General features: G+C 36.6%; 1 protein-coding gene across 2 annotated transcripts in view; it reads left to right on the top strand.

Annotated features, from left to right (window-relative positions):
* Positions 1-7,978, top strand: part of Tspan12 (tetraspanin 12) — a 52,063-nt gene extending 44,085 nt beyond the window's left edge. For both annotated transcript variants that reach the window (XM_090333206.1, XM_090333207.1), the window contains one exon: positions 7,513-7,978. In XM_090333206.1, coding sequence (XP_090189332.1) covers positions 7,513-7,818 — 306 coding nt within the window. In that variant the 3' untranslated portion in view covers positions 7,819-7,978. The remainder of the gene's footprint in view (positions 1-7,512) is intronic.
* The last annotated feature ends 11,148 nt before the right edge of the window (positions 7,979-19,126 follow it).

Raw genomic sequence — 19,126 nt, 5'->3', positions numbered from 1 at the left:
ACCTCAGAAGCTGAGTAGGTTCTGAAGCTAAATTCCTCAGGTGAAATCTCAGTTGCTTTCTACCTGTGTGACACTGGACAAAATTTTAATCTCTCTGTTTACATTTTCTCACTGAGCAATGGTGATAGCTACAGTACTCATTTCTCCTTTCTTCCTCTTTCTCTTTCCTTTCTCCTCACTTTTCCTTGTTTTGAGAGTTAAACACATGAGGGTATTTAAATGCTTTAGGAAGGTGCATGCCTATAGTATAGACATGGCCATTTAGAGCTGTGAGTTCAAGGAAATCAAAGACAGGGAAATGCTTTTCCTTTCCTATCCTAAGATTCATGACTGGCATTGCTGTAAAAAAAAAAAGGCACATAAATACCCTTCAGTGAAAGCTTCATGTAACAAGGAATCTTCAGAACTGAAGACCCCAAGACCTAAGGAAAACTGTGTCTTTGTGCTACATCTGAGGAAAGAAGTATGTAGTTGAATAAAGGAGGATGTGATCTAATAGTAAATGATTGGTGAGGAGGGACTCTGGCAAGGCTAGTTGCAGATTTGTTCTTGTATATCTGTATGATATGATCTCATCTATAACTCTCTAGCTATGGACAGCATACCTGTCACATATGGATATTCAGGGAAAAAGGGAGGAGGCCAGTAACTGTCATTCCTAGGTTTTGTGGCTTGCTATAAAGAAGAGCAATTCCATATTCTATAACCTACTTGGGGGATCAAAAAGACTTGAGAAAGGAGTGTGGGAAAAGGTCAGAGAGACCACACTTTTGTAGTGCATACATGCCCAGCAGGCATGAAGCCCTGGGTTCAGTTCCCCAGTACTACATAAACAGAATAAGCCAGGAGTGGCACTGTGGATCAAGTGGTAGATTGCTAGCCTTGAGTAAAAGAAGGTCAGGGACAGTGCTCTGGCCCTGAGTTCAAGCCCCAGGATTGGCAAAAACAAACAAAAGCCTAAACCTATAATAGTTCTTCGAAGAAAGTCAGGTGTTATTACTAGCACTTTATTGGCGAGGAAAATAAAATCCGCTGGACAGAATGAGTTTGAATCTAATAAGATTCCAAAGTCCAGTGCTGTGGATACTAAAATGTTCAGAGGTTGACAGGAGTTGACAGGGTTTACTGAAATTTTTACTTCTGCACCTCAGTTTCCTCATCTGATAGATATCAACAGTATTTACTTCATTGTAATTGTGCAAAGATAAGCCTGAGAAACCTTTAGCACACCGTGTGGTGAGTACTAAACACACTTTTAGAGCATAGTAGTAGCTAACGATGATAGTGACAGTCATTTATTGATGTATTTATTTTTTAAAACTAGATAAAGCCAGGCACCAGAAGCTCTAGTAACGCTTGCTACTCAGCAGGCTGAGAACTGAGGATTAAAAGCCAGCCCTGGAATGAAAGTCCACGAGACTCTAATCTCCAGTTCAGAACCAGAAAACAGGAAGTGGTGCTGTGGCTCAAAGTGGAAGAGCACTAGCCTTGAGCAAAAGAGGTTATTGACAGTGTTAACAACAAATAAAAGTAGAAAAATTGGATATCCACAGGAGATTTTTTTTTTTTGCCAGTCCTGGGCTTGAGCTCAGGGCCTGAGCACTGTCCTTAGACTTTCTCAAGGCTAGATCTCTACCTCATCACTTCCAGCTTTTTTTTCGATGTATGTGGTACTAAGGAATTGAACCCAGGCTTTGTGCCTGCTGGCAAGCACTCTACCACTAGGCCAAACTCCCAGTCCCTACAAGGAGATTTTTAACTAACTAAATTATCCCTGACTTTGCTCATCATAACAGAAACGTGAATTTAGTTTTGGATGGTCCCATCTATCAGGTTGTGAAGATTAAAATGAGATCAAAGAGCCTGTAATCACTGCTACTCAGGAAGTAGAAAGAACACTAGGCCAATCTGAGCAAAAAACATTAGTGAGACCTTCTCTTAAAGACTGAACTACCCTGTGGTGTGAGGCTAGCCCAGGCAAATTGTCCAGTCCCTGTGCAAAATGTAAAATTAAAACCAAATGTAACAGCGATGTTCATAAGACAGTATGTTGGAAATGAATCTTACAACTTGGGAGGGACTGGAGGGAAGGGAATTGGAAGAAAAACCTGGGAAGGGGTAACAATGTTCAAGAAGTAATGTACTCACTACCTGATGAATGTAACTGTAACCCCTCTGCACACGCTGACAATAAAATGAAATTAAAAAAAAATTCTAGGCGTGTAGCTCAAGGGATCAAGTGACTGTCTAGCATGTGTGAGACCCTGAATTCAGACTTTAGTACCTCAAACAAAAGAGAGAGAGAGCGAGAAAGAAGGTGGTTCAGGAGGTAAGGCATTAAGATGTAGGGATTTGTTATATATTTTAAAAATTAAAAATGACCTTTTCTACTACATTTCTTACACACAGGTTAATTTTACACTTTCTAGAAGAAAATATGCTGTTAGGGTTTTTATTATGTGATTAAAATTTTCTTTTGAAGGAAGCACTACTTCCCTGCAGAGCTTATATCATCTGTGGAGAATTCTTGATCCAGCTTGTTTAACACCCACAAACTTGTGAACTCATGAGCTGACATCACTGAGTTCTTGAATTATTGAGCAATAGAACTGTACCTGATAATTAACAGTCATGTCAAATTTGATATCCATGTTTATTACCAAAAATCAATTACAAAAATATCAATATAGATATGTGTGTATTTGTTACCTAGAGTTTATTTATAGGTTATCTTCCTAAAGCTTAAAAGGCTTGCCTGACTCTTTGATGTGGCCTGTGAATCTCGACTACCGAAAAGACACGGATGTTCTTCCAAATTTAGAATCTCATTTTGGAGATAGATCAGAGAATAATTTCAAGTGTATAATTTCCTCAAGTGAAATGAGGCATCCTGATGTGCCTTCAAACAGAGTCCAGGAAATGTAGAGTACGTGCCTTTTTTTCTGATAAAGGGAGTGTCTTTATTTTCAGCTAATAGTTGGCCAGAACTTCAATGATGCAGCAAGTAAAGTTGGTTTGTCAACAAGTACTCTTCATGCTTTTGAGTTATCTCAGATTATTAGATGAGGCCTAGCAAAGCTTTGCTGGGAAGAAAATACTTTCAGTAAAAATCAGCTCAGAATATTTCTATTTAACAAAGTGCGTAAGGGCGATTCATTCTTCCCAAATGCTGAACAAAATATCTTTGTGAAAGGAAGTGTACATTTGATTTCTAACATGTACATTTCCTCTTTTTTTTTTTTTTTTTGTCAGTCACTCTGGGCCTGGGCAATGTCTCTGAGCTCTTCAGCTCATGGTTACCACCCTATCCCTTGAGCCACAGCTCCACTTCCAGTTTTCTAGTGGTTAATTAGAGAGAAGAGTCTCACAGACTTTAGTGCCTGGGCTGGCTTTGAACCATGATCCTCAGATCTCAGCCTCCTGACTAGCTAGGAGCCAATACACCCGGCTATCTATTTCTTCTTTTGATTCACTCAGAAAAAATTTGTTTGGACAACTAAATGTCTGTGAATAGGGTAGCAGATTATATAAAAACATTTATTTTTCTCTAGACCTTTACTTTTCTCTAGACCTTGCTTTTCAACAAAATCATCTGTGTTTACACTGAAAAAAATATACATAATTATTTGAACTGGCTCAAAATAACCTCAGTGTTATGTTTGGGTTGAGTTATTGCAATAGAGATATTGTAGTACTGACCCTAAATGCTGGGGTGATTTCTATAAAAGTATAGGAGTGTTTCTTTGGAAAGTTAATTCATAACATTAAATACTCTGGAAAATGACATTGATATCTAGCATGTTGCTGGGTAGTTATGGTGCAATCTTTATAATGCCTCTGAGTTATCAGAGCAATATTAAATTGAATGCAGTGTAGAGGAATTTGTGCTACCAGCTGAATGTTTGCACCATACATCTCTGTTACTAAATAAGGCAGCCTATCACACATCATACAAATGAATTAAAAATAATGAAATAGAACTAGAATGGAAGAGTCTAGGCAAAGGGAAAAGGTAACATGCACGGTTTCTTGGAAGGGACACAGATTTCTGTAGTTGAGTTTCCTGTTGACCTTGGAGCTTTCAGACCGCCCAGCTGAGGAGGAGGCAGACTCATCGGTGTTATTCAAATGTCAGAAGAGAAGCATACATGAAGGAACAAATCATAAACTGGAAAGGAACAAAGTACTTTATAGTGACGTTGTGTACCTGCTGCTCTTAAGTAATCTAGCAAAATATCCTCCATTTTATTTTTCACCAGTTTGAGAGCAGTTTTGTAGTGTTCTTCAATACGTATCATTAAAGTACTCTTCAGTGGAGAATAATACATTGGATTTCATATATTGTATATGAGCAGGTTTTGCTGGACTGAGTATAAAGTGTCTTTAGATGGCATTATATCATTTCTTTTTATAAAGGTTTTTAAAAAAATTTTATTGTAAAGGTGATGTACAGAAGAGTTACATTTATATAAGTCAAATAATGAGTATATTTCTCTTTGAACAGTGTCACTCTTCCCTCATTCTCTGCCAGTTTTTCCCATCCTGGCTTCCCCCCTCCCAAGTTGTATTAGGCATTTCATAATTTCTAGACTATATGTCTTCCTGAGGGCAAATTTGTAGATTAAAATTATGATATTTGAAAAGTTGTAGATGTGCTTTACAGATGAAACAAAGAAATGGTAAGGAGGTCATCTTCAGCATCCAATAATCTGGAAGTCTCAGTAAAGTTATATGACAACACAATCTCATGGCTGCCTTTTTGAGAACAGTTTTCCCCCAAAAAGTAAATTTTTCTTTAGGATTCAAATCTATTCAAAATAGCCTTTGTTGGATAAATTTTTTCATACAGCTTATCTAAGCTGTTTAAAAGTTAAAGATTTATGACATTTTCCAGGAAATATTGACAAAATCAGTACAGGTCAGGAATGAATCATCAGAATGGTGGATATAGATTTGAAGTATTGATGGAACTGTTGAAGAGTTAGGCTGGAGAAGACATTGGTCTAAAAGAAGGTGCTGGCTTGTCATTGTGTTGTGAGTCTACTCTGTGGAAAGTGGGTGGATTAGGAGCAGAACAGGAAGCAATGCATCCTGTGAGGAAGACAAGTTCTAACAGGAAATGACTGTCAAACATTAGAGTTGTTCCAGTGTGTGGACAGGACTGCTGAGTAAGGCAAAGCTATCCTCCAATTATAAGTCAATTTCATGATTGCATCTTTGGACATCTTCGGAAATCAGATTTTCCTCCTTTCCCCTAACTGAGTTTTGCTTAATTGTTTGGCTGCTTAATTGTGAGTGAAATAACTTTTCTAAACTAGTTCTATGAAGTCCGTATTCTTTGTCATGTATGGACAAAAAAGTCACTTCCTAAGTAACTTAGTGGTTAGGTCATAATAAATGGATGGAGAGTTCCTTAGATATTTGGGAACCAGCAGTCTTCTAGCCTTTGCCAAGGTTTCCCAGAACCTCAAGTGTATTCTGAGGTAGTAAGGCCTTCCCAGGTCTTCCTGGAGCATGTGCATAATCCTAGGAATATGTGTAAATTTCTGGATTCTGTATCAGATATGTTAGAAAGCCTTGGCAATCCCATCATGGACTTATTCCCAGCTTCTTTTTAAGCTTTTTGGTTAGTGCTGCAGTATGCAACTGTAATTTAATTCTTGGACTAGCATCAGTGGTCAGCAGTTGTTTCTAATTGTCTTTGGTAAACACTCACAAGGGAGAAGGCTGTTCCAATGGTTGGGCTCCAACTCAGGTCACACAAAGACAGCCTTGTAAGTGGGGTCTTCCAGGAAACTACCAGATTTGACAAATGATGTTAATTCTCACTGGAAATGGGGGCTTTGAAGGAGCTCCAACCCCATTCTATTTGGTGTGGCAAGTTTTCAGCATGATTTGCAGGCTGCTGCTTTTCATGATTCCTGCAGAGCTGAGAAAGAGAAAGGGAACTGGGGCACATTCAAATGTAACAAAGCTTACTATTTTCCCCAAAGATCCAGGTGCTTTGCTCGAATAAATGCTTCTCAGATTGCCGCAAATATTGGCTTATTTCCAGAGTTGTCAAAAAGTTGAGTGTGACCGTTTTTTTTTTTTCTTTTGGCTGTTGCTTTCTTTGTTTATGTATAAGAGAAACTGCTCAGACTCATGTATTTCTTTTGTTGATGTCACTGCAGAAGTGCTTTAAAATCTTGCTTTTCAAAGAGAAAAAGCTGAACCCACTGATTTAAGTGGTCCACTTTCACTCTAGAGCATTTAGTGTTAACCAATATATTTAACTCACAAAACATTCTGCAGTTAATAATTACTCTATCTTCAAAAAAGTCAAATGTAATTGTCTAAAAAACAATTGATTTTCTACAATGTCAAAATACAAGGCCCAGCAAATTATCCTTAATTATTAATTTCTATTTTACTCACAGGCTTTTTTTTAATATTACCTCTTCTATGCAGTTTCTCAGCTTTCAGTGAATTAGTTGAGAAAGATGGGAGACTTAAAACCATTTCTTTTGAAGAAGTATATGGGTAAAATTTAAGATACAGAGACTATTATAAAGGTACAATTGAAATGATACTGAATGGAAAGCATTTCATAGTGTGTAATTCTAAGAATCATTTGTGATACATTTCTTACATTGCTGACCTTTTCTGTACTGCCCGTTATAAAACACTAGGGTTCTCTAAACTTGGGTTTCCTTTCCTATAATCCAATCTGCTGGATATGTAGACATTAAAATGTCCTTCTTCTGGTTGTCCTGGGAACCTGAGAAACTGACATGTTCTCTGCTACTTATCATTGTTATGAGTAATGGCAACATCCATTCTTCCTCCGGTGTCTATTGAATTGTGACAAGCTAATTTGTTAGCTTCTAAGTAGAGCATAATCTCGGATTTGAAAGTTCTTGAAATTTATTATAAACTGTAGTCTTAGATGTTCACCTTTATTTATAGCTAGATTCCCTTTAGAAGAGTGAATTACATCTGTCTGTCTATCTATTTATCTGGAAACAAGCCACCAGTCTTAGTTACTTGAGATGCTGGTTAATGAGGACTATTCAAGATAATAATTTAGTCTGAAAAGTTTGGAGACGTTTAGATCAGAGGCCAGCAATGTCTAGCCTATTTCTACATTGTTGTAGTGCCTTCTGCTGCCCCAATAAGTTCCTTGGGGGTCATCCCTTCCTCTAACCATTTCTGTATTATTCATGACTGCTTTCCTATAACAGTGGTAAAAATAGGTAGTTACAGAGAATACCAGGGATTATCAAGACTAAAATATTTATTATTTGACATCTTTATACATACACAAAAATATTTCCCAACCCTTTCTTTCTAAAATTTGTGTTTTATCAGTGAATTTGTTTCTGGATGGAAAATAAGAGATAGGCTGGTCAACAGCTTTTCCTGTTGGTAGATATTGTTTTAAGCCTTATAATTTTTAATTAACTAATTCTAGTTGTTTTCACTATTTTTGACTTATCCAGCATGATATTGACTATGTTATTTCTTTTATAGGGTTGTGGGAAGAAAATGTATTCTTTCTTGAGAGGAACCAAACAGTTACAAGTACTAAGGTTTCTGGGGATCTCCATTGGAGTGACACAAATCCTTGCCATGATTCTCACCATAACTTTGCTCTGGGCTCTGTATTATGACAGAAGGGAGCCTGGTACAGACCAAATGATGTCCCTGAAGACTGACACTTCTCAACACCTGTCATGCCACTCAGTAGAACTGTTGAAACCAAGCCTCTCAAGGATCTTTGAACACACATCAATGGCAAACAGCTTTAATACACACTTTGAGATGGAAGAATTATGAAGAAAGACGAGGAAGGAAATCACAAACTTTAGTTATTGGACTTGAGTTTTTGAGTGCAGTTATGTATTTTGGAAAATTTGTGGACATAAAGATATTTCCATGAAAGAAAAAAAAGGAAAACTTTTATACATGACCACCAGAAAATACTTTGTGCCTGTTGTAATGCTAAGGACAGTTCTGATACTCCTGGTATTTCCTTCCTAACCTCTATAAGCTTTTTCTGAGCACAGTGATGTTTCACAGTGGCATGGGTTATTAGCATTTTTATATTCATATGAATGATGAATTTGGAACGACCATAAAGGTTGATTTGTTAGTTTGTAAATTATCAATGAACTGCTAACATAGAAATTTAGACATTACTAATGACTTCTATATTTGATAATATATTATTTTGAAGGTGACTAGATAATCCAAGATATGGAAGGAAACTTTCAAGGTTAGTGACTACCTATTTGTGATTTTGTTGGTAATAAAGCTAGTCTTACAATTTAAAATAGCAAACTAACACAATACCTTAAACTGATCAGGGATACTTATGTATATTACTCTGTGATAAGTCTGTATAATTCAGTAATTTCCATTGTTATAATGTTAAGAATTGTGTAAAGGATAAATTTGTTCTGTATAGCACTGTGTTTTTAGCCTTTGCTGAGTTTTTAAATTCTGTCTTCTGTCTATATTATATTCATATCTGTTAATTTAAACACTTAACCACTAATTTTGAAAATTACCGGTGTGATACATAGGAATCATTGTAATTCTGAATGTAGTCTGCCTTAACAAGAAAATTTACATATAACTTGTTGTTCAGCAGAAATTTGGTTGCTATTTTTCTCCCAAGTGAGGACACTTTAATGACAATAAGTGCTTTTTAAAAGATGTTATATTTGCTTTTTTCCAAAAAAGAGAAACAATCTCCAAGACAATATTATTTTACAAAGAATAGTTTCTTTTCCTCTAGAAAAGTGCTTGTGAGAACCATTCAAATAAGTGATAATTAAACTAGAGATTATCTTTGCTTTATTTCACTGATTATTGTACTGTGGCAAATTAATACTTTTTACAAAAGTAAAATATATTTATTTGAAAGGGGAAAGTGCATTTTACTGTATTTTGTGCATTATGTTTATTTCTCAAATTATAGAAAGAAAATCTTAAAACAAGTGTCAATAAATATTTTACAGAGAGTAAATACTCTGTCTGTGCCTACTTTTTACACATTAAAAAAAGTGCCTTCACTACTAAAAAGATTAGCAAGGGGGGAGATGAGGAAGAATGATGTAAAAAGGATTACTTTCTGAACTCTGGAACTAATCTGTATAAGTATGTTAGCTTCACTGAAAACAACAATAAAGCTTATTTATTTTTCAATCTTGGTTTTTGTCTCAGCTAGAAATAATATAGTTTGATATAATATATAAATGTGCCAGTTGAGTTCTGGTGCTTCACACTTGTAAGCCTTCTCTCAACACACTGCAATCCAGAAGATGATGGTTTTAAGCCAGACAATGTAAAAAATTCTGTGATACTCCATTTCTGAAATAACTAACAAAACTTGTAAAATCATGGCTGGAAGCATGGCTCAAGAGGTAGAGTACTAGCAAAGCAAGCAAACCAAGCAAGTGTATGATCTTAAGGTAAAAATCCCCATACTATCAAGGGGGAAAATGACTGTATTTATCTTCTGAAGTTTTTTTTATCCTAATTTTTGCAATTATTATTAATTTTTCAATGACTCTAGTTGGATATGGTAGTATATATTTGTAATACCATCTAGTCAGGAGGCTGAGGCAACAGAATATAATTATATGAAGTGTAGGCCAATATGGGTAATATAGCAAGAATCCTTGCTATAAAATTGAAAAAGAGAGAATTATGAGAGAGGAAGAGACAGAAGAGGCTGGAGGAAGGGGAGGAAGGGAGGGAGAAAAGCAAGGAAGAGAAAAGCAAGGAAGGGAATGGAATGAATCTAAGGAATACAACACTTGAAATTAGCTGCCAGATTAAATACCTTTCATGGACTCAAATTTTTAATAAACTGAGCAATTACTTAATCAATTAGAGCCAAAAGAATCCCCTATTATAATTTTTTTCATAGTCTAACTTCCTACAATATCACGTTTTATGCAAGCAGCTGAGATAACTGTGTTTTATTCGAAGTGCTTGGACAGTGGTGAAATTTTATTCTAATATATCTCATAGTTATTGAATGACCAAGCTTATAAAAAGTCCTCAAATTATAAAAGCTGATTTTCACATTTTTAGACTACATATTTTTGATATATTAGCTAGCTTACTACTCTCTGGAATAGTCTCCATAAATTTAGACAGTCAGGCTTATATATAACAAATACATTTGCTTAATGGGAACAAATGACATTTATAGCAGTGGTCCACAAAGGCCTCTTCTAGTAGCAGTGCACCTGGGATAATAAAAGTGCAGGGAACTTTAAAAAGTATATTTAGTGCCCTAAAGCTGAGGGAGTTGTCTGTTCAGGTACTGTGCAAACAAAATTGTTAAGTATTTCTTAGGGAATTTTTCAAAGCTTTCTTTGTTAAAAAAAAATCTTGATTTTTAAAGTCAATTTTTCAGAAGAAGATTATTTTAGACTGGTTAAAAGGTAATTCAGAGTGCCCCGGGGACAGAGATGGCAATTAGACATGGTATCTGTTTATAAATCCTTTAAAATATAAGTGAGAGATGCCTGCGATAACCATAGGGAAAAGAAATAAAGGACTATGGGTGATTAAGGCCATGCTGAGAAAGAAGAGAGTGAGGAAAGTGGGAATAAGTAGTACAGTTACACCAAGGAAATGTAGAGTCAGAAGGGAGCAATGGAGCCCAGCTCCTGGAGAACATTCTGCGAGGCCATGACCTGTGGCTCTGAAGTTAAAACAGTAAGCCTTATTAGTTGGGGGCCATGGTATATGGTTCAGTGTGGTCAGACAGAGTGTAGAAATTTAGAACAAACACCGTGGGAAAAGGAGAGAGGTAACATTTGGGGTAGAGGCCTCATTCTGTATGTTCCAAGAAGAGCCCTTGAAATGTCTTTGGAAAATAATAAGCCATATGTCAGAAACTTCATGGTATTAGTCAAGTGAGAAATGGAACAGCGAGACAGGTGCAGACATGACTCAAGATTCTCTGGGGTCAAGCTGTCACTTACCCTCACCTAGGTAAATGGAGCATACTGGAGCTCTACAATTATGCAAAAATTGAGGGGTGGTGGGTGGTGAGATGAGAGACTCAGGAGTGATGCTTCTATGCTGCTGGAGAAGAATGAAGATGTGCACAGGACAATGAAAGTCAAGGAACAGAGCGTAGAAGACAGATAACCCTACAGCAATCCTCTCCTCAAACTGACAGCAGATTGATCTCGGTGAGTATGAAAAATGTAAAAGAACTGCAATTTCTAGACTGTAGTACCTTGTAAACTGGCAATGGCATTAACCCAGAGAGCAGGCTGGAAGAGGCTGAGTGTGTGGGAGGGAATTGATTTGGTCTGGGACACACTGAGTTGGAGAAGCCTGCAGGACATGCAGATGGAGGCGGCCACAGGCAGCTGTAAATTCCAGTCTGGCACTCAGGAGAATTCACCATAGAGCCTAAGAAGTTTTATTCATTGCTTTCCCATCTCACAAAACCTGACAGAAAATGGGCTGAGAACCAAATCTCATCTGAAGAGAATCTTAAGCAGGATGTTTGCTACAAGAGCTTCTTTTTGTATGAATGCCCTTTCCTCCTGATGAGTCGAAACAGGTGAAGAAATAAGAAATGGAAACCTATTGAATTTTGTGGGGGCAGAATGAACATACCATTTTTTAAAAGAACTTCCAACTGTCATACTGTTCATCTTTAACCCTCCCTTACCCATTCTCATCTCATGTTTGAAAGAACCCTTGCCTTTCCTAGGAACTTATTATTTCCTCACAGCCAAGTAACTCTTAGAAACACATATGGGGACACCTATGATACCATTTTGAAAGCTCACTTATTTCTATTTTAATATGCCATTGGCAATTGATCTTTCCTGCATTCGCAGAGACTGTCAGGATTCAGACATTCCATGCAAGTTGTGTGCAAGGCGCTTTGTAGGTATCTCCTTTGCTCTTCTTCATAGCTCTTTGAAATCTGTAGGCATCAGCAATGCCATTATAAAAGCAGAAGAGTGATGCCGGGGCTGTTTGCTTAGCAAGTACATTCCAGAGCTCCACTCCACCCTCCCCCCCACTCCAGAGCATGGTATCATCACCAGCCTGTGGTATGGCTTTGCTGATTCCTTACACTAGAAAGCAAGATTTCTTTTTTCATGTCAATCAATATCTCCAAGCATAACGATTCTCCAAAATCTACTCCTCCTTCCAGAATTATATTTTCTTATTCTTCCTACTCTTCCCAGAACAAGTCTCAATTACCTAAAGCTTTGATTGAAACATAGATGGCTCTCTCTTCTGCCTTCCTCTGTTTTTTTTCCCACGGATCTGTCTATGCACATGCTAAATTGATCTCTTTAGTCGACCCTGTTAAGGAAGTATATATGTGCATAATACATCAATTTATTTTTATTTTTATTTTTTTTGCCAGTCCTGGGCTTGAGCTCAGGGCCTGAGCCCTGTCCTTGGACTTTCTCAAGGCTAGAGCTCTACCACTTGAGCCTCGGCACCACTTCCAGCATTTTTTCTATGCATGTGGTACCGAGGAATCGAACCCGGGTCTTTGTGCATGCTAGGCAAGCACTCTACCACTAGGCCAAACTCCCGGCCCCATAATACATCAATTTTATATATACAGCTGATATGTTCTGTGTGTGTGTGTGTGTGTGTGTGTGTGTGTGTGTGTGTGTGTGTGTGTGTGTATACATACTCATATATCCATGACTCCCTTCAAGATACAGGACAATTTTATTACCTCAAAAAATGGCCTGTTTTCTCTTATGTAAATCCTGCAATACCCATTCATAACCTCTGTTAGCACAGATATGCTAAATATCATTCAAATGAGCTCATGTAAATACAATTCTTTTCCTGTCACTTCCTTACTCAAGCATTTGCAAGGGCTCTCTGTTAATGCAACACATACCTTTCTAAATCATTCATGTGTATGTCATTTATATAGCACTTTGGACTAAATGAATTTCAGAGGCCAAACCTTGCCATGCCATAATCAAGCAGTAGCTCAACATGTAGAATTAAGCTGATTTGTTAGAACCTTCAACATACAATGGAACAAGTAAAAAATACAAATAACTTTATATTTTATAACACACATACTCATGAAGTCCAGCGTTTGGTACCCTGAAGAAATCACCTCTGCTATTTTCCTGCTTTTCTGCTATTGTGCTGGGTTGTTGGGTTGTTTCGTTTCTTTTCTTTCTTTTTCTTTTTCTTTTTTCTTTTCTTTTTTTTTTTTTGTGGGTCATGGGGCTTGAACTTGGCCTGGGCATTGTCCCTAAGCTCTACAGCTCAAGGTTACTGCCCTACCCCTGGGCCTAGGCGTTGTCCCTGATATTTTCAGCTACCGCCCTACCCTTGAGCCTATCCCATTTCCCCTTTTCTAGAGGCTATTTGGATGTAAGAGTCTCAGTTCCTTTTGTGTCTGGGCTGGCTTTGAACCTTTATCTTCAGATATCAGCCTCTTGAGTAGTTAGGATTACAGCCTTGAGTCACAGTGGCCGGCTTGTGCTGGGTTGTTTCTAACCTCACATCTCTACTTCTGCATTTCAGGCAGCAGGCTGGATAAAGAGGCAAGTTAAAGGGGAGTCAGGGGCCGGGAGTTTGGCCTAGTGGTTAAAGTGCTTGCCTAGCATGCATGAAGGCCCGGGTTCGATTCCTCGGTACCACATATAGAAAAAAGCCGGAAGTGGTGCTGAGGCTCAAGTGGTAGAGCTCTAGCCTTGAGAAAGTCCAAGGACAGTGCTTAGGCCCTGAGCTCAAGCCCAGGACTGGCAAAAAAAAAAAAAAAAAAAAGGGGGAGTCAGGCTTCTGTCCTTAAAGGACACATCCATCACTGGATTCTGGTTATATGTCCAGAAGGAAGCCATCACAGTCTATTTTCTGGATATCTATTCATCTAGCAATACCATGGCATGGTATAAACACAGACTGAGGAAAAAATGTGTATTGGTATCAATTAGCAAATCTCCTCTTCACTTCTAAGTAACTGTGGAATAACATCTTCTTTGGAAACATATTTCTCCAAACAAGTTCCCCAGTACTTCCTAGCTGACTGGTGAACTATGGCTCACTCATTGCTTCTAAAGTCCCATTGAATCCTGAGCCTTATTTGGCTCCTCTTGTGCTGCTCTAACATAAACTTATTTCTAAATATTGGATTTGTTCTTGACTTTCAAATGCCAGCTCAGCAGCCACATTTTACTAGAAGCTTTTTCTCCTGTATACTGCAGCCCACAACAGTCCATTCTCTTCTTAGATAAGCATTTATTGTTTGCTATTACATCTCATTTGGGCCATCTTATAGTGCTACTTTTCATTTATGTTGTTCTGTTTTGTTTTCTGATATGTTTGATTTCTCTAGAGAATAAGTATTTCGTACAAGTATTTCTTCCACTCAGCATTTTGCATAAGCCTCTGTAATATTCATTATGTATGAGCTGCCCATTTATTCCTTGTGCATATTAATTAATATATGCATGAGCATGAGCTAGTTGAATGAATCAAAAACTATTGTCCAAAATTATTCCAATAAGAAGAAACCATGGTAAAGGAAACCATCTATTTTCCTTGGTTGGGGCAAAGGACACTAGGTTATCATGGGTTAAATACTTATTTAGCTGTAAATGGATGAAGACTGCATCTGCAGAATGCCTTTAGAGTTCAATCTAGTCTTATAAATGTCTGAATGAACTTTCAAATTGTATTTGTGGTTTAATAATATAATAATGCCTTAAGTTTATAAATTGCTTTTACAGCTAACCTCAGATCTTGGTGTGACTGGTAATGTGCAGAGCACAAACAGTATGCCCATCTCCCAGAAAATCCCTGGAGGGTGAGAGATGGGACATCAATAATAACTGTTCATTTCTATGCAATTCTAGAAATAAACTTGAAAAGAAATGCAACAAACATTATCTCATCTGCTCTTTGAATAATTCCAATGAGATTAGTATTATAAAAATATGAAGCAGAGATATTAAATTATATAGAAAAGTTTTTTTATGGTTTAAGTTCTAATTTGTATTTTTAAGGTATTTCTTGTATATATTCAAGTTATCTTCATGCTTTGGATGTATGAATAAGTTCATATCGATATATATATGTATATATATCAAGGATAAGACTAGATTCTTGAAAATATCTTCATTTTTATTTTATTCTGAGAGTTGGAAAGAGATACATCCTGACCTTAATTGTGTAGGGGAGATAATGCGGTCAATCTACCATTGTTTATAATAAGAATGGCAAAATCAGACTTTGTTTTCCAGATATTGTAAAGTGACCTAGACCAGATTTATCCTCCTGAGTGAAATGGACAGCAAACTATTCCACATAGAAGTATTTGATACAGGACAGTGAAAAAAATACATACAATGAGCTCTGTGGTTCTACAACTTAATGTCTTGAAGGAAATTTCAAAATGGGATGAAGAGAGAAAAATAAAACCAAAGTATAGCCTAGAGAACTCCATGAATTAGTGAATTGCAGCTAGGAATGCAGAGAGACTGATACAGGCTGAAGAATGGAGTGGGGATGCAAGGAGATGTTGAGTTTTCCATTTGAGTACTCAGCAGAGTCCCAATCAACACATCCAAAATGATCAGGAGGACATTTCTCAGTGCCTATAAAAGGTGGGAATAGTTTCTGTTCTCACCAGTCAGACTAGAAAATCTCATAATTCACAAGGTATTGGGTAGAGTACTTAGAAAAGTCTCCTCTTAGAGATTGAGTACAGGTGACATTAGAATGAATATGACAATACTGACACCTAACCAAAGTTAAAGGTCTGACCATGGAGTAACACATTCTGGGTATATACTTAAACTTTATCTAGAAAGAAGCTTAAGAATATTTGTAGAAATTCCTCTACATTCAACATCCAACAAAGAAGCATTCACCATGTAAGATGTCCAAAGATACATGCCTAAAATTAGAAATGTATGGCCATAATGAGAAAAAATACCAATTAATATTGAACAAAAACTGACAAAGATGTTACAATCAGACAGTGACATTAGCTCGATGAATTCTAGAGATTATTCATGTGTGCACAAACTTAAGGAAAGATAAAAGGAATATATTTTTCAAAGATTCAAATTGAAGTTTTAGGTGGAATATAAAATATTTGTGATATGGAAACAAGAGGTTTATCTTGTGTGACTGTTGTTCTTAATGTACTATATTATTTCTCTTCTCTTTTTTTGCCCTTATGGTTAATCTCATGTGGTTACTGTACCCGACTTTGTTGTCTGGTATATTGTATATACATTTATTTGATTATCTGAAATATGGAAGGGAAGGGGGGAAAACAAGATGATTGGGAGGGGTGGAGAGAGGGAAATGGGGACAAAAACATGAGAAGGGGTATCAGTGTTTGAGAAGTAATACACCTACTGCCAGACGAATGTAACTCTAACCCCTCTATATATTATACTGACAATAAAATAAAAACATATTCTGGACAGAATGAAGCAAACATTTTTTCCTTCTAGAGAAGATGACTAATACATCTCAAGACCCAACAATCACATGAAGAAGAGAGAGAAACAACAATGAAAGAGGAGTATCTCTGAGCTATGTTAACCTTCAGTTATTAAGGGGCGAAGGGAAGAATATATGTTTGGATTAATTTTAGAAAATTTTCTGAATTTGATTTTAAAGCATCAAGAATGTCCAAGAAATATAAATACACCTAGGGAAAATTTAATTACTTTGCTCAAAAACAGTGATAGAAAAATCTTTTTATATTCATTGTACTATGGACCTGCTTTACTGTGGATATTACTGTGCATTTGAAATATGGATTCTGATCAAATTCATAGTTCCATTGCTCTTCTTTGTTGTCCTTATTCCACTTTAATTAATTTTAATGGCTTTCATCATTCTGTTTCTGTACATGTGTATATGCATATTTTGGTCTTAATCTTCCAGCTCTTGTTTTATAATCCTCTCTCACTGGTTCTTTCTTTCACTCCCTCTGTGTGTCTGAGTGTCTGTGTGTCTGTCTTTCTTGCTCTGTGATGTAATGCATATGAGAGATAACAGAATATTTGTCTTTCTCAAACAAGCTACATTTTGCTTAACATCATTATCACCAGTTCTATTTATTTTTCTGTAAATAACATAATTTTATTGCTCTTTGTGGTTAAGTAAAGAGCTACACTGTGTACCTGCATTTTATATCTTCCTTGCCATTTATCAGTGGATGTGCACATAGTTTGATTCCATAGTTTAGAATTGTGAACAGTGTTGCCATCAACATAGGTGTTCAGGTGTTTTAAATGTAATGCTGTCTTACTTCTGTCTGATCTATGGCCAGGCAGGGTACAATAGAATTAATTTTAAAATCTGCACAGCGTAGGAATCAATAGCTAGAATCAAGAAACAAGCTACAGGATGGGAGAAAAATCTTTCATAGTTATTCCTCAGATAAAGGATGAATATCCAGGAAGGCTGAATGGATTACCAGTTTTCAAAAGCAGAAAAAACATTTAATAAATACATGAATTGTTCACTATCTTTGGCCAGAAAGGAAACACATTAAAAGCATCTTTAAAGCAACAATAAATCATCTCACCATGTACAAAATAGCAGAGGATGAAGACTATTTCTTAACAGAAGCAGTACATGTACCATAACATCTACTATAGAAAGAGAAAAAATTGTCTACCTAGAGCTCTCTGTCCAGCAAAAATACCTCCCCAATAAGTGCGGACAAGACAAAACAAATCTTTTCGACATACAAAAACTGAAAAAAAAAATCATCACTTGCAAACCACATTGCAATAGCTATTAACAGGAATTCTTCAGACACAGAAAATGGTGTTAGACGAAAACATATACCTACGAGAAGTAATGAAAAGCACTGGAAATGATAACTACCTAGGAAAATATATAGGACTCTTTTCTTATTGTGCAAAGTAATAAAGGGAGTTTAAAGGCATCCAAAGTGTCTGTTTTCTTAAACAACATGATTGTTGTTGCTGGAAACACACTGGAATCTACCAGCATCTTCCAGAACTAATAAAAGAATGTTGGCAAGGGTAAAACTGCAAAGCCAGTAAGAAAAGTTTAACTGTATTCCTGTACACTGACAATTATCAGAGATGAAAATTAGGAAACTAGTATTTACAGTAACATCCACTAAATATTAACGGGTATTTCTTGGGGGAATGGGGAGTAAGATCAGGTCCATTTATACTACAAAACACTGCTGAGAGAAATTAAAGAATATATGTAAATAGAGATGTATGGAATGTTAACAAAGCAAGCATTTAATGTTGCAGAGATGACAATTTGTTCCAAATTTGTATCTCAGTGTAATCCTAATCAAAACTTAGTTCAAGTTTTTGCTGACATTGCCATGCTGGGATCAGCAGCCAATTACCTGTGATGCCAGCTTGATGGGAGGAGTTGGTAGGAAGATTATTGTCTGAAGCTGGCCTCACATTAAAAACATGACACTATCTGAAAATAAAGAAAAGTGGAAGGAATGAAAGATATGACTTAAAGGGCAACTCCCCCCAACCCACCTCATAATGGTGAACCCTGAATTCATGGACAAAAAGAAAATATATTAATAATAGATAGGTGAGGGGCTGGGAGTTTGGCCTAGTGGTAGAGTGCTTGCCTAGCATGCACGAAGACCCAGGTTTGATTCCTCAGTACCACATACATAGAAAAAAAGCTGGAAGTGGCACTGAGGCTCAAGTGGTAGAGTGCTAGCCTTGAGCAAAATAAAGTCCAAGGACAGTGCTCAGACCCTAGCTCAAGCCCACAACTGGCAAAAAAAATTAATAATAATAGATAGGTGAAAGATAAAAGATAAATCACAATGCTAATTCTCATATTCAAAGGAAACTATAACGACAGAAAATAATAAGTAATGAATAAATGAGTAAACTCCAAAGTAAAACAAAGTTGGAAGAAGTCTATTTATAAAATGTGTACCTGATCCATATTAAAATAATTTTGATCCAGAATATATAAAGGATTGTAAACTTGAGTTAAAAATGAGTAAAACATATGAGCACATTCTTCACAAAGAAGATACACAAGTTGAAAAATAGTCAAATGACAAAAATGCTTCTCATTCTTCATAAGGAGAAGGTAAGTTAAAACGACAATGCCA

Source organism: Megascapheus bottae, chromosome 5, assembly GCF_031878675.1.
Source record: "Megascapheus bottae isolate mThoBot1 chromosome 5, mThoBot2.hap1, whole genome shotgun sequence".
Classification (NCBI taxonomy): domain Eukaryota; kingdom Metazoa; phylum Chordata; class Mammalia; order Rodentia; family Geomyidae; genus Megascapheus; species Megascapheus bottae.
Note: the sequence above shows the minus strand (reverse complement) of the source record. Positions and strands in the feature narration are given on the sequence as shown.